This window comes from Mesoplodon mirus, assembly GCF_964341445.2.
Source record: "Mesoplodon mirus genome assembly, chromosome: 13".
Taxonomy (NCBI): Eukaryota; Metazoa; Chordata; class Mammalia; order Artiodactyla; family Ziphiidae; genus Mesoplodon; species Mesoplodon mirus.
Window position 1 is genome coordinate 72,213,628 of NC_138989.1, and position 25,412 is coordinate 72,239,039.

The following is a 25,412-nucleotide window of genomic DNA, read 5'->3' on the forward strand; positions in this document are numbered from 1 at the left end:
ACATGAAGTAGAGCTTTTAAATCTTTTTATGAGGATGGATTGCATTTTCTTGAATTTTAAGAAATTATCCACCTGCATATAAATGGCAAGGGTGAAAGTTCTGACGGTGAAACTTATGAGGGGTTGATGCCGGAGGTCAAGTTCCTCGTGGGAATAGGGAAGCCTTTTTTGTTTGCTTAAGTCTGCAGTCCTCTCTCTGGTAGGTTATAAACTGCAGTAGGAGATATCTGGCAGAGAGAATGCGTGGGTCAGTGCTTCTCAGTAGTTTTGTTGTCACCTCAGATGTTGAGATCTACCAGCAGAACATAATTCGAAAAACACCAAACATAGTGAAGAAGATTGGTAAAAAATCACCTTTTAAAAGCAAACAAACAAACTTCACCCTGACTCATGCCTCGTTTTCTCTATGAAAAGGAATGACAAGAATTATGTGAACATTAATGAAATGATTGTCAACTTGGGGACTGGCCAGTCGGCTAGTTAGGTCTATGGCATTAATTAAGGATTAGCTCATTTTAAAGATTTCAGAGACCTTGTGAGTCATAGTAACAGAATCAAAAGTAGTGGCAGGGGTGAGTACTGTGGCAGATCAGTGCCTGATTAAAAGATGTGAATAGATGAAAAGGAATGCCGTTTAGGACTCATTCTTTTTAGTGACTCATACACAGAGAAAAAGATGACTGTTAAGATTTATTTTCTCTGATGAGAAAAATAAATAAAATCACCATTTTTTAGCAGATTGGTGTTGGAAAATAGAAAATAGTTAACCATTAATGTAGCAATCATCCTTTTTTGTAAATTGAGTGATGGATATATGTGATAAATACAAAGTCAGTATTAATGATTATCTGTAGAAACGCAAAGCCTCCATTGTATTAAACTGTCTTATCTTTGCTTAGCAACGTACATCGGGTGAAACTCAAAAATATTTTTATTTATTTATTTTAATATTTATTTATTTTATTTGTTTATTTTTGGCTGTGTTGGGTCTTTGTTGCTGCGCACGGGCTTTCTCTAGTTGCAGCGAGCGTGGGCTACTCTTTGTAGAGGTGCGCAGGCTTCTCATTGCAGTGGCTTCTCTTGTTGTGGAACATGGGCTCTAGGCGCGTGGGCTTCAGTAGTTGTGGCACGCGGGCTCAGTAGTTGTGGCTCTCAGGCTCTAGAGTGCAGCCTTAGTAGTTGTGGCGCATGGCATGGGCTTAGTTGCTCCGCGGCATGTGGGATCTTCCCGGACCAGGGCTTGAACCCGTGTCGCCTGCATTGGCAGGCGGATTCTTAACCACTGTGCCACCAGAGAAGCCCACTCAAAAATATTTTATGTGGTGTGAAGTATAATAACTGAAAATAAAGGCATCATGTTATATTTCTGCCACGTTTTATTCTAACATTGCCTATATTTATTTATTTATTTATTTATTTTTTTTTTTTTTGCGGTATGCGGGCCTCTCACTGTTGTGGCCTCCCCCGTTGCGGAGCACAGGCTCCGGATGCGCAGGCCCAGCGGCCATGGCTCACGGGCCCAGCCGCTCCGCGGCATATGGGATCCTCCCAGACCGGGGCACGAACCCGTATCCCCTGCATCGGCAGGCGGACTCTCAACCACTGCGCCACCAGGGAGGCCCATTGCCTATATTTAAATGATATTTTTGTAGTTTGCCACTTTATTTTGACTTATTGCTTAATTACAAAGCAAAGTTTTGCATGCCATAGTCAGCTACGCCTCAGTCCTTAATGTCTTTTTAAAGAAAGAAATCATGTTTTATGTTTCCATTGAATGCTTATCAGGGAGCATGAAATAAATAAGCTTAACAAATGCTTAAGAAAATTCTATATGTTGTTTTAGTAAAGGTTTATAACATGATCTTCCTGAACTTAGTTTTCTTAACTTTTAAAATTAATAAATGCTTACTATGCTGATTATAGTTTTTAAATCATTATGAAAGAAAACGTACAAGTAAAGCTAACAGAACCAAAGATTAAAACACCTGAATTTAAGAACAAAGTAAATAGTTAAATCTGACTCTTTTTTAAAATTAATGCTCTGCTTCATTCAAAAATTGATTTTAGGTTGTTTACAAAAATAAACATTATTCAGTTAGGTAAAAATAAAGCTAAATCATGGTGAAGAGAAAATGAAAGAAAAAGTAGATGAGACCACCTAGAGTCCACATTCAGAAATGTATGCCCACACACCACACTGTCATGGATAGAAAATTCAGTCCTAAGTTTCTTAGTATCCAAAACATTGAAGGAATCCATTGTAGCAGCTTTCCCCAAAGTCTGTTCCTCAAAAACTACGTCTTACAAGATTATGATGGTCTTTATTCCTGTCCTGCCCCTAGACAGGAATAAAGACACAGACGTAGAGAATGGACTTGAGGACATGGAGAGGGGGAAGGGTAAGCTGGGACGAAGTGAGAGAGTAGCATCGACATATATACAGTACCAAGTGTAACATAGATAACTAGTGGGAAGCAGCCGCATAGCACAGGGAGATCAGCTCGGTGCTTTGTGACCACCTAGAGGGGTGGGATAGAGAGGGTGGGAGGGAGATGCAAGAGGGAGGAGATACGGGGATATATGTATATGTAGCTGATACACTTTGTTATACAGCAGCAGCTAACACACCATTGTAAAGCAATTATATTCCAATAAAGATGTTACCAAAAAAAAAGATTATGATGGTCAAATGAAATTATATTCATGTTAGCATGTTAAAGTTTCTTAGAAGTTCTACGGATAAAAACAACTGTAATGTGTTTCCCATGCACATGTGGTCACACACGCACGCCCGCCCCCGCCCCACCCCACTCTTTTTCATCTGATACCTGTCAACATTTCCCATTGAGATGGACCAATCAGGGAGAGATATCATTCTTTAGCTAAAAAACGTCTGCTTAGGCAAAGCCCAGCTGGGTGACGTTTGAGAAGTTTCTCCTCTGGATCCCACAGAAGGGATAATATGTATGTGGTGCCGTGGGCCTCATCTTCAGTAAATAGCCACAATATACACAATAAGGAGTTTCAGATGGCTGTTTTCATATGGTTTCACCTCAGTGTGAACCGGAAGCATAATCTAATAAATCACTACAAAGTTTTAAGTTGCTTGTAAATTGTCTTCCAAACCTATAAAGACGTTAATTTTTAATTTTCTAGGTTATGGATTCAGTTCTCTGATGCTAGTGAAAAATCTTTACCATCTTTGATTATTTCTATTATATTCCATCTTGTTCTAAAAAGGAATGGAAGGGCCCAAACTAGAGATGAGCAGGAAGTACAGAGCAGGATGTTTAACGGGCTCTTGTATGTTAGCTGAGGTCGTGTGCCTGCTGGCATTAGAGACAGAAGCTGTGAAACACATCTACAGGTAACACAAACTATCGGTGGCTCTTAAGAAATGACTGTGGTAGAGGGACCTTGAGGGTATTGCTTTTGAGCAAAGGAGCAGGGAAGAGCATGGGTCTAAATGATAGAGTCACAAACAGAAAGAAGCACTGCAGAAAGCAGCTCTAGCTGCTAGCAAAGGGAAGTTCAGACAGTGGAAAGGGAACACATAATAACAGGTCAATTTTTTTCCAGCTTTGCCTGTTCATATATAGCAATTATTTTAGTAAGGTCATCTTCAAATTTGAACAGCAGATTTTCCTAGGCGTCTTTCTCTTCTTTAATCTAGTGTTAATTTAGTATTTTTCAAAGTGTTGTGATGATTGAACTAGGCGTTTTATGTATAATATAAAAGAAGAAAATTGTCAACACATCCTAATGTCGTGGTTAGTGTTTTCAGCAGCAGTGAATGTATAATTAATTTTGATTTAATTGAGGACAAGATCCATTTTCTTCTGAATTTAATCTAAGTGTAATTAAGATTTATTCTTCTTTTCAGGCAAGAGTGCAGTACTGCATCTGCTCTGTAGCCAGTGACCACTCAGTAGGACTCCTAAGTTTGCGAGAGAAAAAATGCATTATGCTGGCATCTCGTCATCTTTTCCCCATTCAAGTAATCAAGTGGAGGCCTTCTGACGATTACCTAGTAGTGGGATGTTCAGACGGCTCCGTGTATGTCTGGCAAATGGATACCGGTAAGAAAAATGTTGAGAGAGACTAGAAAATTAAATGAGTATATTTGACTTCCTAAATGAAAAATCTTTTATATGAGGAAAAAACCCCTGAGATGTCAAAAGTTTGCTACTTTTATTTCTCACCACTGCTTTTTTTTTTTTTTTTTTTTTGTGATATGCGGGCCTCTCACTGTTGTGGCCTCTCCCATCGTGGAGCACAGGCTCCGGACATGCAGGCTCAGCGGCCATGGCTCACGGGCCCAGCCGCTCCGCGTCATGTGGGATCCTCCCGGACCGGGGCACGAACCCGTGTCCCCTGCATCGGCAGGCGGACTCTCAACCACTGTGCCACCAGGGAAGCCCTCACCACTGCTTTTTATAAGTGTTCTTATCATTATCAACAAAGAAATATTTAGATGTCCTCTTATTTGTTGTACTATCTGGAATACTTGTAGAGTAGTTCACTGATCTTTAGAGGAATGTGGTTGATGACAGTATACAGATTAGGACAGGCATGCAGACACTAGACAAGTAAGTGATTTCTATATAATTCATGAGGCAAATTGTAAGATCAAGGAACCATTTTTGTCTTAAGTTCAGAAACAGTGGAAAAAATAAAATTCTCTTCTATTTGAAGAGCAGAAAAACCATACAGGGCCATTAATAGAAGGAGGTAATTGAAATGAAAATTTTAAGTTCTAGAGAGAACATTTAAAATTTCAAGGTTCAGAAATTTTATGTATGTGGCATAATACAGAACAAGTAATGTTTAGCTTAAAGGTATAGGCCATGATATATAAGATTTATACGCAGAATCTTATGGTTTTCCCTGGGAAATTTTAAAGTATGTAACTAAATGTTTATTAGTTTGGGCTTTTAAAAACACAGCTTATTCTAGTTTTACTATTCTGAGTCATCATCTATCAGTGATTAAAACCTTTCTTTACATTCCTAATTGTGCTATATAATATTTCTACTATTTTCGTCTTCATGAAGCTTTTTTCATTTTTGTTTTTAAATAGTCCTTTTTGAAATCGGACTATATGTATTTTTTTGCTTGTGCTGTGGTGCAGGAGGGAGTGTTCCTAGGCCTTTTTGGAGCAAGTAGCCATAATCTTCAGCTATCTTTCATTTATAGTCCTGGTTTTATCTGGTACTACATAGGCAATTTTGACAAGAGGAAGAGTTCTTGAAGAGTGTCAAATTCTTTGCTTTTGTGTTTAACATTTCTTTTTCTCGTCTGATTGTAAAAGAGTTTCTTACTTTTTTGTCAAATTTTGAAAGCACAAAAGTGTTAGAAAAGAAAGACGAACTCAAATCCCATTACTCAGTGGTGAATTTTGGCATATTTCTCTTTAGTCTCATTTCTGTGCATTTTTAAAAACAGAATTGCTGTCTTGCTGTTATATTACATATATAATTTTGTATCTTACTTTTGTGTTCCTTTTTGTTTTATCCTGTCTGCTGAGCAGCCCTGTTTCATGTTTGCTGGTTTGGTCCATCTTACAAACTAAATACAGTTGACCCTTGAACAATGTGAGGGTTAGGACGCTCACCTTCTGCATAGTTGAAAAACCGTGTATAACTTAAAGGCGGCCCTCCATTCCCATGTTTCCTCCATATCCGACATTTCCCATCCTTGGATTCAAATGACCGTGGATTTTGTGGTACTGTAGTATTTACTGGTGAAAAAAATCTGTATGTATGTGGACCTGTGCAGTTCAAACCTGTGTTGTTCAAGGTCAACTATATACAGAGTTTGTCTTGGGCTCTGGAGTCAGACTCCTTGGTTTGAATTTAAGATCAACCATTTGAGGGCCTTCCCTATTGGTCCAGTGGTTAAGACTTTGCCTTCCAATGCAGGGGGTGTGGGTTCCATCCCTGGTTGGGGAGCTGGGATCCCACATGCCTCGTGGCTGAGGAACCAAAACATAAAGCAGAAGCGGTATTGTGACAAATTCAATAAAGACTTTAAAAATGGTCTACATCAAAAAAGAAAAAAATCTTTAAGATCAACCATTTGATAGCACTGTGATCTATGGCAAGTCTCTCGATTTACTCATCTGTAAAATAAAGATAATAATAGTTCCCGTTTATAGTGTTTCTGGGAGAATAAAATGAGAGAATATTTACCTTGTGTATAGTAGATGTAATGTAAATGTGTATCCGTGTATGTTTGTGTACTTTAAGTTTGTGTGTATACTTTCATATGTGTATATTTCCTATTATTGTTATTTAACAAATATGCTTAACTTGTTACTTTATTGAGCTTGGGGATATGACCTTACCTACAAAGAAATATTTTCTATGAGAATTAGTATTAAAGAAAGTAAGTTATAGTGAAGATAGTTATAAAACACTATTTTAAAATACTATACATATTAAATTAACAATTGATATATTATAAATACAAGAGTATGGTAAACATGTAGGACTTAAAACATTAAATTAATATGATAAAGGAAGAGTATCATTTTCCTGAATTTCTTTAGATGCTTAAATATATGATACTTGACTACTTCAGATACTTTAAATACATCTACAAAGAATATGAAATTCTTTACAAATGAGACCTTACTGGAAGACAAAGTTACTTTTCCAGTAGTTTCCCTAGTAGGAAATGACAAATAGCTCCTGACTGTATGTTTACTGGAGGATGTTATTTTTATAACCAGTTTAGTATAATTAAGCCCAATACATAATGTTGCAATTTAACAATTATCTTCTGACCTTCAGGAGGATTTTGGTAAATGATCAGTCAGTAAAGGCATTCTTAAATCAAGATAAAGATAGAGAAGCAGAATAAATTTTGGACTTCAACCATCATAGGAGGTGTACACTCTTTTTCCTTCTTGCTGTTCAGGCTTTAGCTAGTAATATAAAGGTCCCTGAGGAGCCAGTAAGGCACATCCTGAAGGTATTGACATTATTTATTTATTAAATTTATTTATTTATTAAATAAATAAAAAATGAAGCAAAATAAGTCAGATTTGGCCAAGGTTTGATGTATGAAATGTATTTAAACTCTGAGAAGATACTTTGCCCTTCTACTTAGTGTTTTGGGAATGTATTTTTACAAGTGAAGCCATATTACATTAAAATTACACATGCATTTTGTGCAGTTTTCTGTTTGCCATTTTGAATTACACTGATTTTCTAGCTTGAAAACACTTAAAAATGTCTTTATGCTTTTATGCAGCATTTTCTTTTAGTTGTTTTTCCCTTCAAATGGGTAGTTTTTATTTTCAGTGTTTATTTCCTAATGACATGAAGTTGAAGCTAGTAATATAAAACTTAATTACAGAGGTAGAGGTCCAGAGTCTTTTGTTCTTTTATTGTATCATCTTAATTATATGCAATAGTGCTAAATAGTGTTGTAGAGGCTGTGGAAATTATTATTCTTTCACGTCTCTGGGTAGTTAGAAAATTAGTCAAACAACTAGCAACAAGATTTGGCTGGCTGGACCTCTTGACTCCTATTTAGGAACTTATTAAAGGTGGGTCAACTGACCTAGATAGTGGCTGCTTCTCCATGGAGTTATGTTCTGTAGGGATCAACTCTCCATTCTTCACATTTGATGTTCCCAGTAAGCATGCAGTGGTGTTCTCACAGGCCTATGACAAGGTCAAAATCCTGTCTATTTGGGAAACAGTGGCATGCTTTAAAGTAATGACTGGTGCTACAAGACGTTCTTCTTATATGACTATTTCCAAGCCTTAACACCACTCTTATCTGCACATTTTTATCATCTTTGCTACATAATAAAAATGATTCATCATATACCTATTCCTAGAGGGACAGTTATTAGGTGTTCTTGTACAAATGTAAACACCAGTAGTGATTGCCAAATATTATTAGAAATTAGTGTATGAAGTCTTAACCAATTTACTTTGTTCTGTTATCTTTTTTCTTTTCATTTATTTTCTGTCCCTCCAAGTTTTCTGAAATATTCCTGTTTTTGCAATAACTTCATGAAATATGTGTTTGAATCATTTTTTAAAACTTAGTTATCCAATAAAATATAGCAGAGAATATGAATTAATGTATATTTGTCTACTGGCACAACATGTATAAAGCAACATATATAAAGCATGGATATCAAACAAAATTAATTTTGATTTATTTATATTGATGGTTTTGCCTTGTTACTAAAATAACCGAAGAGAATCAGGAGGTGGTCCTTCAGTCCAGTCTTTTTTTATTAGTAAAGGGTTTAGTAGCAAGTATTTTCTTCACATATTTGACCTTTTGCCTGCAGGGTTTAATACAGTAGAGATTTGATTTTATGTTTCTGTTTCACAGCATATGGCATTACATCATCAACTTTTCTATATCTTCTACATTTTTATTTTCCATTGTATTACAAAAATACCATAAGATAGGATAGGCAAAGACACAGAGGATGAAATGGTTAAGAAAAAATTGGCACTTTTCGAAAATCTCAGTAAAACTAAGTATAATCAGTTTCTTTTTTCCCTTTGGATTCACTTTGAAATTTTGAAGGAAGAGGTTGTTAGAGTGGAAATATGACTGTCTTTTCTACTTTCCTCCTCATAAGTCCTCTGTGCAGTTAATTACTAAGTCCTTCCCATTAGGTACTCCTCCCTTCCCTTTTTTCTTTCCAGTGTACTATTCTTATATCAGGCTATATTTTTTCACACCTAGGATATCTTTATTGGTGTCTCTGTCCTCTATTTCTACCTTCTAATCCATCCTGTACTCTGTTGGCAAATTAATCATAGGAAGTAAAACAATAACAACCACACTTGGTTCATGCCACTGTCTTAATGAAAAAAACATAAGTAATTTTAGTTCATGTAGCCTTTAAGAAAAGGCCCTCCACAGTGTGGTACATTCCTACCTTTGTCTTATCTCTTACTGTTCTTTTACACAGACATGTTACTCTGTGTGAAGAATAGTTCTAATCAAGAATAATTGGGTCACTGTCTACCACTTCTTGTCTTTTGCACCATCCATATTGTTGCTCATGGTCTTCATTCATTTGGAACATTATTTCTTTCTATTTGCTTATTTGTTTAAACAGTATATTATCTTTTAAGGAAATTTGAATATAGAAACAAAATGTGACACATTTTCCCCTGTAGTTACCATTTCTGTTGCTCTTCATTGCTTTGTGTAGATCCAGATTTCCATCTGGAATGATTTCCCTTTTGCCTAATATTTAATATTTCTTGCCATGCATGTCTATGGGTGATTCTTTCAGCTTCTGTATATCTGAAAAACATTTTATTTCACCGTCATTTTGAAGATTTTTTTTTTCTGGGTATAGCATTCTAGACGAACAGTTTTTTGTTTTTTCCTGTCAGTATTCCACTATCTTCTTGCTAGCATTATTTCCGGTAAAAAAATCTGCTGTCATCCTTATCTTTGTTCCTCTATATATGCTGTGTCTGTTTTTTTCTGACTTTTAAAAGTTTTTCTCTTTATAATTAGTTTTGAGCCGTTTAGTTATAGTTTTCTGCATATTTCTTGTGCTTAAGGTTTGTTGTACTTCTTGGATCTGTGGGTGTATAGTTCTTAACAAATTTGGAAGCTTTTGGCCATTATTTATTCAAATATGTTTTTGATGATTGATATCCCCCCTCTTTTCTCTCTTTGGAGACTCCAGTTATATGCCTATTAGGCTACTTGAAATTGCCCACAACTCTAGGATTATTTTTTCATTTTTAATGTTATTTTTTCTGTGTCTCATTTTATAATTTCTAGTCTATGTTTTCAAGTTTACTGAGCTTTTCTTCTACAATGTCTAATATGCTTTTGTTCCCGTTGAGTGTATTTTTCATCTCAGACGTTGTAGTTTTCATCTTTGAAAACTACAGGTTTGATTTTGGATATCTTCCATGTCTCTCTATTCAAACTTTTTGAACATCTGGAGTACAATTATAATAACTTTTAATGGTTTTGTCTGCTAATTAAAAAAATTCTGTTTCAGTGGTTTTTATTGATTTTATTTTTCCCCTCATTATAGATTATATTTTCCTGCTTTTCTCCAGAATAGCCTAAAGGTGGTTCTAGGGTGGAAGCAGGGAGATTAGCTTGTATGCTGTTGTCCCTAGGCAATAAACAATGGTGGATTATTAGACTAGAGTGATGGCAGTGGAGCTGGTGAAAAGTGGTTGAAGTATGAGTATATTTTGCAGATAGAACCAACAGGATTTGCTGATAGTTGGCTGAGGAGCATAAAAGAATGAGATGGGCCAAAGATGACTCCAAGGTTTCAATCATGAGAAACTTGAAGGATGCAATTCATTTTAAGATATTGAGAAGTCAGAGAGAGGAGTAGATTTTGGGAATATCAGGAATTCGATTTTTGATATATTAAGTGGAGTTGAATATTAGATATTCAAGTAGAGATGTTGATTTGTAAATTGTACAGTTGATGCTTGAACAACACAGGTTTGAACTGCTTGGGTATTTTTTTCAATAGTAAATACCACAATACTACATGATCTGCAGTTGGTTGAATCTGCAGGTATAACTGTGGATACGGCGAGCTGACTATATAGCTACATGTGGATTTTCAACAGCATAGAATGTTGGTGCCCCTAATCCTTGTGCTATTCAAGGGTCAACTGTATATATGAGTCAACTGTATATATGAGGGTCAACTGTATATATGAGTCTGTAGTTCAAGGGAGGGTCTGTAGTCTGTAGTTCAAGTCAGAGTGGGTGGTACAAATGTGGGAAATCTTAGCATATAGAAGATATGTAAAGTCATGACACTGGATATATCACCAAGGGAATGTAGGTTGATAATGGTTGGGGCACTCAGGGTTTAAATGTGCTTCTGTGATGTAAAAAACCAGCAAAGGAGGCTAAAATGGACCTGCCAGGAAAAAGAAGAAAATAAAGGGTATGCTTGCCTGGAAGCCAAGTGACAAAATGTGTTTCAAGGAGTGGAGAGGAAGATCGAGAGCTGCTGACAGTAAATGATAGTAAAATGAGGACTGAGAACTGGCTATTAGATTTAGCAATGTGGAGAGTAGGTTCTGTGCACATTTGGTGTAAAATCTGATTTGAGTAAGTTCAAAGGAAGATGGGAGGAGAAAAATTTGGAGGTGGCAAAAATAGGCAGCTCTTTAGAGTATGATTATGAAAAATGGGATACATACCTAGTTAACCCACCTGGGTTAACTGTGTGTGTGTGTGTGTGTGTGTGTGTGTTTTAAACAGGTGAAATAATTGCATGTTTATAAGCTGATGGGAATGATCTGGTAGATAGGGAAAACTGATGAAGAGAGAGGAGAATTGTTGACATGGTGTCTTTGGGCAGACAAGAGAGGGATGGGGTGTAAGCCACAGGTGTGTTAGTAGGAGCCTGGATAGTTCATTCATAATTATTGAGTAATGTGACTGGAGATGTGGTAGTGGGAGTTTGTGGAACTTCTTTTTTAATTGCTTCTTTCTCTATGAAATAGGAAACAAAACTTTTCATCCAGATGAGGACAGGAAATGGAATGGTGGGATTGGAAGAGAAAGAAAGTATGGAATAATGAACTAGGAGAGTAGGAAAATGAAAGGTCTGTGGTCACTATTAAGGTCCCACCGAGATCAGTGGTCAGGAAATTCAAGTGGCTCTTTCAGTATGTTCATCATTCATGTCCATCTTCATTGTAAGGTGCAGAGTAGGTGGAGAGTTGAATTCAACTAGTGTTGAAATGATTCTATAAGATTGACATATAGTTTTAGAGGAAGGTAAAATTATAGAAATTGCTGTTTGTAATAGACTAATGGTGTGGCGTGATCAAGGAGACCATCTTGGAAGTGGAAAGAAAGTAGAAAAGCCTGGAGGAAATTGTTGAAATCTTGGCTCTGAACTTGAGTTTATTGGGAAGTTGTGGTAGGGCCTTATGGAAAAGGAAATGATTAAGGTAATGCTACATGGAAGATCATTAGAGGAAGGAAATAAACAAGAAAATGTTTCTGGGAGGCACTGATAAAACATATTCCTACATTAAAAAATGTCCATGCATTTTCCTATCCTAAAAAATGACTTAGAGTCTTCTAGAGTTGTGTAATGATTGTGAATATATATGTCTTCCAGGCGCACTGGACCGGTGTGTGATGGGGATCACAGCGGTAGAGATACTGAATGCTTGTGATGAAGCAGCTCCTGCTGCCGTTGACTCACTTAGCCACCCAGCAGTCAACTTAAAACAAGCTATGACACGACGCAGTCTTGCTGCTCTTAAAAACATGGCCCATCATAAGCTACAAACTCTTGCAACTAACCTCTTGGCTTCGGAGGCATCTGACAAAGTAAGTTTTGTATGTGGGCTCACGTGTCCCCATTCAACTTCATTTAATAATGCAGCTTTGGCACGTCTTAGGGGATCATTTTTGGGAGATGACACCGGTGAAAAATAAGCTTCTGATTTTTATTTAGGTTTTCCAGCACAGTTTTTAAGTATTTCACCTATTTGGCGGTCTGAAAAAGTGACTTGTTCTTACCATTCAAACTATTTTAAAATGATTCCAACAGACTTAAGTGACTTCAGTTTCTGAAACTAGAGCAAACGTTTTATGTATAATCTGTCTTTCTGACTTTCTGACGGTCTTCCTGTAGAAAGGTTGAGCACGAGCTAATATCTTCAGGAGAAAAAAGTAACAATTTAGGCATAATTCGGATGTTTCTAATTGTGGCTTATCTTTTATTTGAAAAGTAGGTTCTGATTTTATTAGGATTAGGCCATTTAAAGATTTAAGAAGATATGTGAGAGTAAGTATGGTGAGGTTGCACAAGTGCTGGCATTTTTCTGCAAGACCGAAGCTCGATCCCACTTTCCCTACTGACACTTAAAATCAATGCACCAGTTACTTCTTCAGTTAACAGAAGATTTTCCTACTAAAAGAAGAACAGTCAACCCCAGTTCATTAATTGGCTACTTGTGTTTAGTTTTGTAGAGACTAGTCACTACTTTGTTTGTGGTATTTGTGTTCTGTGGTATTATTAGAACTAGTTTGTCTCTGGTAATGGATAAATGAATCCTAGAGATGATCCCAGTATTTTATCTGAATCACTACTTCAAATTCCTACTTCCATCTTAGAATTCATTAGAATTATGAATGGGTAACCAAATACCTTTATTTTCATTCTCTCTTATACCTGATTCCTATTTTTTAGATGGTGAGATGTGGAATAAATAACAAAGAGGTTGAAAGGGTCATGTACAAACTTGAAAATTTGCCCATGAATTAGCGAGTGCTAATGACATAGGAAATACTATAGGCAGCTCCACTGACCCATATCCTCCAGTAATTGGCAGTAATATTTGATCATTCTGTCTTTCCCCCAAATATTAATGTGTTATTGGCTTTGTTATATTGTATGTTTCATAGATTAGAATTGTGAAATCCTTCTGTGATTGTTTTTCATGCTTTCTGTTCCATGCTCTAAAGTTTGAATAGAAGTCAGGCTTAAAGGCATTTGCCATGCGTATAATTTCTTTAAAGAGGTCATGTGGATGTTCCCTAGGAATTCAGTATTCATAGCACATTGTCTGATGTTCTATATAATTTTAATGTTGAGCAAACTTATAAAACAATACATTCAAGCACAAGCATGTATGTTTTGTAGTTCCCAAATTTATTCTTTTTCTTGTTGGTATCCCCTAGAAGTAAAAATTTGGAAAAATAATTATATAACTAGAAAATTAAAGAAAAGTAAGTGGTACAGTAACATTTATGAATGGCTTTTGTAAGTGGTCATGGTCCATTATGTGATTTTTACAATCTTGTTTGTCCCTGTGTTAATAGCACATTTTATAGTGCAATTAGTGATAAAAGCACCAGATATCAGGGACAGTACACTTATGTATTGTAAAATATATTGCTCGTGAACCTCCTCAGTCTTGTAGCAGTGGTAATTGTTGCCTGGCCTACAAGGAAAACAATTATAGGAGGGGAAAAGGCTTAGGAAGCTGAGGCTGCAGGAGGATAATCACTTTATGAAAAATGTATGTTGGCTGGACCATTAGGGATTTCTCAAACTATTTTCTCATGTTGACTTAGAGTCTCCTTCTGAGGGGAATATTTAAAGAGCCATCCTCTGGATGGCTTTCTAACCTCAAGAGAAATGAAGCCCACGCAAAGTTGAAAAAAAAAGTAACCAAAACGTAACTAAGAGCCTCTCAGTGGTACAGGACTTACTCTAGGGTATTGGATCTGATTTTTTTTCCATGGGTCTCTCAACGGAAAGTGAAACCTCTATGGGAATACTCTATATAAAGTATCCTTGTTTTCCCTTGTTAGAGTAGTGTTAGCACCTGGGCTATTTGGAAGTAACAAATATTTTACATTGTTAATTAGGTTAATTATGCCAGACATATACAGCTTTACAAGCAAAGATAATTTACTGTCCTGTGATTTTTTTTTTCTTTCACTGGAAGAGCAAGAAGGTGTTAAGTAGAATTATCCTTTATTATTGCATCTAATCTTTGGAAGGTGTGTGTACTCAAAACCCTGTGTATTCCACTTATGACATGTATCTTATATTTCTCCTTGTGTTATAATAACACATATACTTACCTAATTCTCCCTACTGAAATCCAGTCTTCTTTTTTCTTAAATTAATTTTTATTGGAGTATAGTTGATTTACAATGTTGTGTTAGTTTCAGGTGTACAGCAAAGTGAATCATTTATACATATATACACTCTTTTTTTAGATTCTTTTCCCACATAGGTCATTACAGAGTATTGCGTAGAGTTCCCTGTGCTATACAGTAGGTTCTTATTAGTTAACTATTTTATATATAGTAGTGTATATATGTCAATCCCAGTCTCCCAATTTATCCACCCCCCACCCCATCCTTTCCTCCTTGGTAACTGTAGTTTGTTTTATACATCTGTGACTCTATGAAATCCAGTCTTCTTGCAGACAGGGATTATGACTTATTTATCTCATCTCTGTGTTTTCCCCATGACGTCTCCTAGCAGCTGTGCAAAAAATATTTGTTGAACTGGATCATGTGTAACAAAGTGCTGATAGCCTCTGCTGCAGCCTCTTTGCCCATCTCTTCTTCATTCCCCTCACAGTTGATTGTTTTGACTTGACAGTCAAATCTCTCCCTATTCATGAGACTCTAGATGTGGAGTGTTTATTAGGTACTTTGCCCTCTGTTCAGTTTTGCATTCTCTCTGTTTGGTTTTGGTGGGCACGTTGGTCCCAGCATAACTCATTCTCCTTCCTTGCCATCTCTGTATTTTCAAACATCCTGAAAGTATCTCAACTTCCACCCCCTCCTTTACTCCTGTTTCTTGTGGCTCTAGGCCAGGGTTCCTCAACCCCAGCACTATTGACCTTTTGGGCTAGATAATTTTTTGCTGTGGGGGACTGTCCTTTGTATCGTAGGATGTCAGAGAAGCATTTTTCCTCTACCCACTGCATGCACATAGCACTCCCTCTCCCCTAAGCATGACAGTCAAAAAGGTTTTTAGACATTGACAAATGCTTGCTGGGGGGGCAAAATTGCCTCTGGATTAAAAGCACTGCTTTGCGGAAAAAAAGTTGAGAAATGGTGAAGATCCTACATCCTACTTTTGTGTCTTTCTTTTCCCCTCCCCAGTTTTCTTCTTTAATGTCTCTCCTCTTTGAGAATGGGGAAGTCAGCCTCAACCCTCATGCCTTCTGTCCACTGTGGCAGAAATAGTTCTTGCATTCTCTCTGGGCTCACACCTTTCTGTTCAGACCTTTCCTAAAACACTTCACTTTGTGTGTGGTATTTTTTTGTTTGTTTGTTGAGCTTCTTGAGGACAGGGGTTGAGTTTCTCCCCCTTTTATTTCCAGTGCTTAACATAGTATATGGAGCATAACAAGTACCCAGGAAATGTAGTGTGAAGTTAGTTTGCAAGTGTAGATTGGAGTCATGTGGAATCAACTCAAATAGAAAGCCGAGGACTTAATTCAATGAGTAATGACACAATATTGTGTAGTCTTAAAAGGAGGTATTTGTTTGCTTAAGAATGATTTTGCCATGTCTGACACTTATATGCAGACCACTTTATAAATGTTGACTTGGGAAATGAATTGTGATGCTCCTGGGATGATACAGTGAGAGGTGTGGGAACTGGAAAGGATTAGGCAGTGGAAATGTAGACGAGGGATAACTTGTAAGCTGTTGTGTAGGTTGAATAAATAGGACTTCACAAATGAGCAAGAGAGCATTTGAGACATACAGGTTGATTTCCAAGATCTAAGCCTGGGTAAAGGGAGAATGGTGGAGCTGTTAACAGAAATAAACAACTCATGGCATAGGTTTTGAAGTTGATTGTAACAGGAGACATTTGCCTCTTCTGTGTAGTGTTGAGAGATGGGGTACATGTGGCGGGAGCAAACAACCTCCAAGAAAGGAATGATACGATGCTGGGGTAGAGTAGGGATGGGATTTTATTTCCTAAATGACCACTGTAATGGAGTGCCTGAATTCGACTGCAGCTGACATTTTGGGGTGCCTACTATCATTAGATTATTCCAGATATGCTGTTCTCCTTAATTCTCATTACAAATAGATGAGTTAGTTATCCTCAGATTTGCAAATGATGAACCTAAAGGACATTTGGTTAGAACAGAGATTGGCAAATTTTTTTCTGTAAAGGGTTACATAGTAAAAAAACTTAGGTTTTGTACATCATATTGCTTCTGTCACAGTGATTCAACTCTGCCATTACAGTGGCATTAAAGCAGCTATAGACACTATGTACATGGACTGGCTCCCAATAAAACTTTATTTATGAAAACAGGCAATGGGCTGGATTTGGCCCCTGGGTCATAGTTTGCTGACCCCTGCATCTGAAGATGGCATTATTAATATCAAGGTTGTGGGTACTGTTCCCCCATGGAATGGCCTTTGCTTCATTTTTGAAAAGCAGTTCAAAGGAGTGGTTTAGAGCCCAAGTTCTAGTCACAGGTGTATCTGTGTTCCAATTGCATCTCTGTAACTTCCTGCCTGTTGGTGACCTTGGACAAGTAACCTCCAGTGGCCTAGCTTAAACATATAATTGAAAACAAATCTTTGTAAAGGAAGTAAAGGTTGACAGTCGATTAGAGCAATGAAATAACATCAAGACTTGGGGAATAAAAAAGAGCGTATGGAGTTAGTAATTAGTAAAGTCATTGGTCATCATTAAGAGCTGTTTTGGTAGAATTAGTTGGGTCAGAAGTCAGGATACAGCGAGCTAGGAATGAGCATGAGGTGAAGTGGAGGCACAGTGTGTGGAAGAAGTTTGCTTTTGGAGAAATAATAGATTAGTAGCTTCAGTGGCTGCAGGGTTAAGAGCAGAGTTTATGCTTTGGGAGCTCACTGAACACTTTTGTTGGTGGAGGGAGTGATTGGTGGGGCCATGGAAGAGGACATGGTGTTGAGAATAGAGTTGGAAAGTTCACCCTTATTAGAAATTGTTTCCATATAATCTGTAGTGATGAAAAGAGGGAGGTGAATATAACAAATTATTTTCAGTGGAAGAAGAGAAGAGTAGGCTGTGATATCTGTTTTAAAAAAAGGAAGTGGTTATAATCCCTTGAAGGTAGAGTCATCTTCTTCTTTTCTTTTAATCCCTCATTAAACTCAGGATAAGTAGCATATTGGATTAGAAGTTTGAGGACTTGTAAGATATAAATAACTAGGAGATCATAGCTGGCATGTCATGGCATTTGAGGAATGCATAAATGAATATGTCAAGAAGAATGTCTGGGCATATCAGGTGATCTTTTTGACAAGTTTTTCCACAAAGCATTTGCCAGACACTGGTTCTTGGTGAGGAGATCTTGGTGGACGCCTTGGGCCAATGGGATTTTATTAGTAAAGCTAGAAAGTGCTTGCAGCCATGGAATTCATTTTTTAGGCCTACTGTGTGTAATTTTTTATTGGACCCCGTTACATCTTGGGCATTGTTGTATCAATCAGAATCACCCTATTTATATTGAAAAATGATGAGGTTGAAGAAATTGAACATTGACCAGGATGATTTATCTTTTACCTTCCATCTCTCTCTCTGTTGTCTAATTAGTCAAAACCCTGAAAAAATGAATGGACTATATATGCAAAGGTCAGTAACTTTGTATTCTTTGTAACTAGGCAAGAGAATGGAATTTACAAGTCAAATATAACCTGCTGAGAACATACTCTGTGTTTTTTGCTTGCAGAATTCACTCTGTTAAAAAAAAATTGTACTGATTGAATTGACTTTATGATTCACTGTGAAAAGGGCGCTTGTAAGGTACAGACAGAGACAAGCCAAATGACGTTATGTACAGGGTACCAGGCATTGTCTGGTGAACTGTTTTCAGCCTTAGAAAAATTCTTATGATAAGCCTGACCTTTGAAGTATCAATTAAACTTGCTTAACATTCTGCTCCAAAAGTTTAATGAATATTTTAAAAGAAAATATGAATATGTTAATTGTATATTTATTATATACTTTGAAGTATATATGAGTTCAGTTTTGGGTTTTTCTAAATGGTTATTAAGACAAAAATTTTCTATTACACTAATTGTTGTCTAATTGTTAATAAAATTAAGGAGACTTAGCTAAGCTGCCCGGCCTTAAGAAAACAAAGGAATGAATGTCTCTGTAGGAGGAGAATAAACGTTTATTAAATGCCTTTGTGACCAGTGATTCCCTTCGATGGAGGATAATAATTAGAAACTGAATGCAGATGCTGTGTGCACTCATTGCTCCTGGGATGACGTTGCATCCGGGCCCTTTCAGTAGTATTATGTATGTTTACATGAATACACACTTACACAAACATGTACGTCTTTAAGTATCTCTCTATCTTCCTAAATATATTAAATACCTTGGGTTAGCACCATTACCTCCAATTCCAACCAAACACCACAGTGTTGGCTGTAGCCTCCCCTCCTGGCTTGTTGTAACTCTCTTCTTCACCTGTGAGAAACCTCTCCCAGTATTTTCAGTGTATTTATTTGCTCAGTTCCCCCTTTGTGTAAACAATTTCCCACTCACCCCAAATCTCTTTTTTAGGTGTGCCCACCAAAAGCTTGCCTCCCACAAAGAAAAAGAAGTTTCATTTCTTCTTGATTGTTAACGTTTTCTTTCTTGTCACCTTCTGCTTCTCTTAGGCTTTATGAATTGTATTCATTCATTCTTGTGTTTCTTTCCATTCAGGCTTCTTTGCTAAAGTGATGTTTTATTTTTAATTCTTTTTTTTTAACATCTTTATTGGAGTATAATTGCTTTACAATGGCGTGTTAGTTTCTGCTTTATAACAAAGTGAATCAGTTATACATATACATATGTCCCCATACCTCTTCCCTCTTGCATCTCCCTCCCTCCCACCCTCCCTCCCCCTCCCCCGCCAGGTGGTCACAAAGCACCGAGCTGATCTCCCTGTGCTATGCAGCTGCTTCCCACTAGCTATCTGTTTTACGTTTGGTAGTGTATATATGTCCATGACACTCTCTCACATTGTCCCAGCTTACCCTTCCCCCTCCCAGTATCCTCAAGTCCATTCTCTAGTAGGTCTGCAACTTTATTCCCATCTTACTCCTAGGTTCTTCATGACCAGTTTTTTTTGTTTGTTTGTTTTTTACATTCCATCTATATATTTTAGCATACGGTATTTGTTTTTCTCTTTCTGACTTACTTCACTCTGTATGACAGTCTCTAGGTCCATCCACCTCACTACAAATAACTCAGTTCCGTTCCTTTTTATGGCTGAGTAATATTCCATTGTATATATGTGCCACATCTTCTTTATCCATTCATCTGTTGATGGCTTGGGTGTATCTTTAACCAAAAAGCATTTGCTCTAGTGCTTTTGAATACATTTAGTTTGCTTTTCTACAGTAATGACCTTGGGTTTGGCCAGAATCTTCGGCTGGATTGTGAATAGGCATTTTCTTTGCCTTTTTGCCAAATAAATGCTTTTAATGTCAAAACAGGAGATAGTGTGACAGTTTAATCAGATACCAAGATATAAGCATAAAGAAAGCAAAAGAAAAGTGGTATCAAAAATACATGAGAGGGGGCCTCCCTGGTGGCGCAGTGGTTGAGAGTCCGCCTGCCGATGCAGGGGATACGGGTTCGTGCCCCGGTCTGGGAGGATCCCATATGCCGCGGAGCGGCTGGGCCCGTGAGCCATGGCCGCTGGGCCTGCGCATCCGGAGCCTGTGCTCCGCAACGGGAGAGGCCACAACAGTGAGAGGCCCGCATACCGCAAAAAAAAAAAAAATACATGAGAGGGCTTCCCTGGTGGTGCAGTGGTTGAGAGTCCGCTTGCTGATGCAGGGGATGCAGGTTCGTGCCCAGGTCCGGGAAGATCCCACATGCCGCGGAGCGGCTGGGCCCGTGAGCCATGGCCGCTGAGCCTGCGCATCTAGAGCCTGTGCTCCGCGACGGGAGAGGCCACAGCGGTGAGAGGCCTGCGTACCGCAAAAATAAAAAAATAAATAATTAAATAAAACCATGGAAGCAGATGAGATCCTTCAGAGATAGCAAATGGGCTGAGATAGACTCTCGGGATACCACCTGAAGGAGAGGGAGAGGAAACGATGCGGAGACAAAGTGGCGTGAGGAGAACCAGGAGGATGTGCTGACTTGCAAACAGGGAATCGGGTGTTTCAAGAAGGGTGGAGCAATCAATTGTGTCAAACGCAAGAGCTGAGTGTTAGAAGGATTGAAACGTGTGTGTCAGTGAGGTCATTGGTATCCGTTTTCAGAACTGTCTCCCCACGATGTGGGGGACAGCAGCGTGATTGTGGCGGGTTAAGGAGCGAATGGGAGGTGTGAAACTAGAAGGAGCCCGTGCGGAATACTTTGGAAAAGTTGGGATGACAAGGGAAGTAGAAGGAGAATAATAGCCAGAGGGAAATCCAGTCTTGAAGACAGGTTAGAGTGTCTGTGGATAAAGGGTAAAGAGCCAGTGGAGAGAGGCAGGTTCATGATCAAGGTGGGGAGGAGACAGCTGATGAAGCTGGGTTCCACAGCCGGTGACAGGGTGGCAGAGGGAAGGCGCTTGGCTTTGACATGAAGGAAAACTTCATTTTCTCAAACTGAGGTTTAAGGAAAGAAGCCATCTCCATAACATAAAAGTGCAAGTACTGATGTAGACGCTGCAGAAGGTTCTCATTTACAAAGGTGGCTACACTAAACAATGGATTTCCAACAGATGAAACAGCCTTCTTTTGGAAGAAGACACCATCTCGGACTTTCATAGCTGGAGAGGAGAACTTAGTACCTTGGCTTCAAAGTGCTAGAGGAGGACTTCCCTGGTGGTGCCGTGGTTAAGAATCTGCCTGCCAATGCAGGGAACATGGGTTCGAGCCCTGGTCTGGGAAGATCCCACATGCTGCGGAGCAGCTAAGCCCGTGTGCCACAACTGCTGAGCCCATGTGCCACAACTACTGAGCCTGCGCTCTAGAGCCCGTGCTCCACAACAAGAGAAGCCACCACAGTGAGAAGCCCGTGCACCGCAACAAAGAGTAGCCCCCGCTCACCGCAACTTGAGAAAGCCCGCGCGCAGCAACAGAAGACCCAACACAGCCAAGAATAAATAAATAAGTAAATAAATAAAAGTGATTACAGGCATGTGTTAAAAAAAAAAAAACGAAGTGCCAAAGTACAGGCTGATTCTCTTGATAGGGGCTAGTGCAGCTGGTGACTTGAAGCTGAAGCCAGTGCTCATATACCATTCTGAAAACCCTAGTGCCCTTAAGAAATAGGCTAAGTCTACTCTGCCTGTGCTCTGTAAATGGAACAACAAAGCACATCTGTTTACAACATGGTTTGCTGAATATTTTAAGCCCGCCATTAAGACATGTTGCTCAGAAAAAAATGATTCCTTTCAAAATATAACTGCTCGTTGACAGTGTGCCTGGTGGTTACCTAAGAGCTCTGATGGAGGTGGACAGTGAGATTCATGTTGTTTTCATGCCTGCTAACACAACATCCATTCTGCAGCCCACGGATCAAGGGGTAATTTCGACTTTTAAGTCTTATTATTTAAGAAATACATTTTGTGAGGATATAGCCGTCACGGGTGGTGATTCCTCTGATGGATCTGGGCAAAGTAAATTGAAAAGGTTTCACCATTCTAGATGCCATAGGACGTTTGTGATTCATGGAAAGAGGTCAGAATATCAGCATTAATAGGAATTTGGAAGAAATTAATTCCAACCCTCATGGATGACTTTGAGAGGTTCAAGACTTCAGTGGAGGAAGTAACTATAGATGTGGTGGAAACAGCAAGAGAACTAGAATTAGAAGCGTAGCCTGAAGATGTGACCGAATGGCTGCAACCTCGTGATAGAACTTGAACAGATGAGGAAGGAGTGGTTTCTTCATAGGAAATCTGCTGGTGAAGATGCTTTGAAGATTGTTGAAATGACAACAAACGATTTCGACTACGACATACACTTAGTTGTTACAGCAGCAGCAGGGTTTGAGAGGATTGACTCCAATTTTGAAAGAAGTTCTGTGGGTAAAATACTATTAAACAGCATAGCCTGCTACAGAGGGATCGTTAATGGAAGGAAGAGTCCATCGACGCAGCAAACTGCACTGTTGTCTTATTTTAAGAGATTGCCCCAGCTGCCCCAGCCTTCAGCAGCCATCACCTTGATAAAGTCAGCAGCCACCGATGTTGAGGAGACCCTCCACCAGCAAAAAGATCTCGACTTCCTGAGGGCTCAGATGATGGTTAACAATTTTTTAGCAATAAAGTATTTTTAATTAAGGTAGGTACACTTTTTAGACATGCTATTGCACGGTTAATAGACTACAGAATACTGTAAAACATAAGTTGTATATGCACCGGGAAACCAGGAAATTCATGTGACTCCCTTTATTGTGATCTTATTCGCTTTATGGTGGTGGTCTGGAACCGAACCCACAGTGACTCTCAGGTGCGCCTGTGTATTCAGAGGTCTTTCCATTGTCTTCCACACATCTCTCTCTTCTTAGTTTGTGTAAAGATACTTGTTTTTCTTAATCACAGTCACACCTCAGTAACAATCACCTAGCAGCCATTAGCCTTGGTGAAACTTAACATTTTCTCAGGGGAGTGGGTGGGTATAAAGGAAGAGGTAGAAAAAAGAGACAAAAGGAGGGGATTCATCATCATAAATCAGGATTTTCGTTTTTTACAGTCTAACGTAAATTGGTTCCCACTCTTTTTCACCTGTATTTCAGTAAATGTAATATATACAGTTGACCCTTGAACAACACGGGTTTGAACTGTGCGGGCCCACTTATATGTGGATTTCTTTTCAGTCGTAAGCACCACAGTACAACACAATCCAGCGCTGGTTGTATTTGTGGACATGGAGGAACCGCGAATATTGGAGGGCCGACTATAAATTTCACGCAGATTTTTGACTACACGGATGGGTCGATGCATGTAACCTCTGAGTTTTTCAAGGGTCAGCTGTACTTACTATTTGTTGTGTCTGGAGTGGCCTTGTTCCATGCCCCCTGCCCTCTGAGCCCGTCACCTAGCTAACTCCCACTCATCTCAGGAGCCTCAGTTCTATGACCATTATCTCCGCGAAGGTTCTGAATTTTTTCAGGTAATGCTGCTGAGTTTAGCAGAGTCAGTTGAATCTTCTCAGATCCTCTGGCACTTGGCTTATGTTTCCATTCTGGTACTTATTGTCTTGTACCAATATATGGAAGCAAGGAGATATACTTGTTTACATGGCTATTTCTCTGTATCAGGGTTTCTTGACTTTAGCACTACTGACATTTTGTGCTGGATAATTCTTTGTTCTGAGGGCTGCCCCGTGCATTGTAACATGTTTCTCGGCATCCCTGGCCTCTACCCACTGGCCATTAACACCCTCTCTAATTGTGACTAACAATGATGTCTGCAGACGTGGCCAAATGTCCTTTGGGGCTGGGGGGAAAAATCACCCCTGGCTGAGATCCACTGCTTTATATCAGACTAAGAGCTCCTCCGAGGACCACTTGATATTCTTGCTTGTGCTTCCAGTGCCCAGCACAGAGTGTTCACTGAACTACTGTGAACGAAGCAGTGTTCGAAGGTTGATTAATGTCGGGTGGACTCACTTTTTCCCTCACCCCCACCCCTCCATCTCTAGAGTCTCTACAGAACGAACGCTGAGAACCTCTTGATGTCTAGAATCAAACGTCAGGCAGATACAGGAGGACCTGGGCTTCCTGCCATAACCTAACCATTGACGAGCTATGAGACCTGTGTGACTGACTGATCTCTGAGCTTCCATTTGTTTTTAACTTTAAGGTGGGGAAGGGGTGTAATAAGGTTGTAATGAAGTTAAATGAGCAACATGTTTGAAAACATTTATCTCAATAGGTATTCAGCACGCACTTGTTTAATGCTCCTGATTGATTGATTGGTTGCATTTATTCAGCACACACTGAGTGCGTACGATAAGCCGGGCCACGCGTGAGAACAGTTGGAGAGTGCATTAGTCACACCCACACCCAGCAGACTGTGGCACTGAGGAGTTCCTGCTCTGATGTGGGGGACAAACGTGCGGTTCACTGTGGTGAGCGCTCGACTAGACTGTATGAGCTGAGTGCGACAGAGACCTAGGAGGACGAGCTGACCTGCAGAGTTGTTGGGAAGGCTCTTCTGAAGAGCCATTTGTGTAGAGGCTTGACATCAGGAAGAAAAGTGGGCAAGAACATCCCAGGCAAAGACAACACCACGTGCAGATGTGGGTGGGGATGGTGTCTGGGCATAGTGAGATAGTGCAGCAGTGGTGGGAGAAGAGGGTTAGAAACAAGCTAGGATCTGCTTGAGTGTGAATATTTCTTAGTCCTAGGGAACTAAGATCCTGCAAGCTGCACAGTGTGGCCAAAAAAAAAAAAGAAATATAAAAAGTGTTTATATTTAACACTTATAATTAACTTTTGAGTAATTTACATTTCATTTATGTCATATGAAATAAATTACAGTACAGTATAAAACCTTAAAACCTCTCAATAGCTAAACTACCTCTCTGGTTTATGCTTATTAATGTACTTTTTAATGAAAACACATGAAAGGAAGTGAAATAACATCAAATGTAATGAGTATATTGTAATTCATACCTAATCATAAAATCCTGTTCTATCCAAAATCAAATATTTAGAATAAGTATATTGTCTAATTCCAACTTAAAAATGGATTCTCTGAGAGAGCTCATCTCACTGTGTTTTCTTAACCATTAGTATTCAGTAACAGCAATATGGCAGCAGAGGGCACCAAATATCCATTTCAGTCTTAGACATTTTCTTGATAGTTACACTTTTTGTGTTTCCCTCTCCACTCTCCCCTGCCTCTTTCTCTTCCTTATTCCCTCCCTTCCTTTTTCCTAATACTTAAAATCATTAACATTAAAACCATACT

The 25,412-nt window shown here is 38.8% G+C and overlaps 1 protein-coding gene across 7 annotated transcripts in view; it reads left to right on the forward strand.

The window, feature by feature from the left end:
• The window catches only part of WDR7 (WD repeat domain 7), a 361,510-nt gene that overhangs the window by 59,701 nt on the left and 276,397 nt on the right, over positions 1-25,412 (forward strand). For all 7 annotated transcript variants that reach the window (XM_082641443.1, XM_082641445.1, XM_082641444.1 and 4 more), the window contains 2 exons: positions 3,884-4,079; positions 12,125-12,339. In XM_082641443.1, the coding sequence (XP_082497569.1) occupies positions 3,884-4,079; positions 12,125-12,339 (411 nt within the window). The remainder of the gene's footprint in view (positions 1-3,883; positions 4,080-12,124; positions 12,340-25,412) is intronic.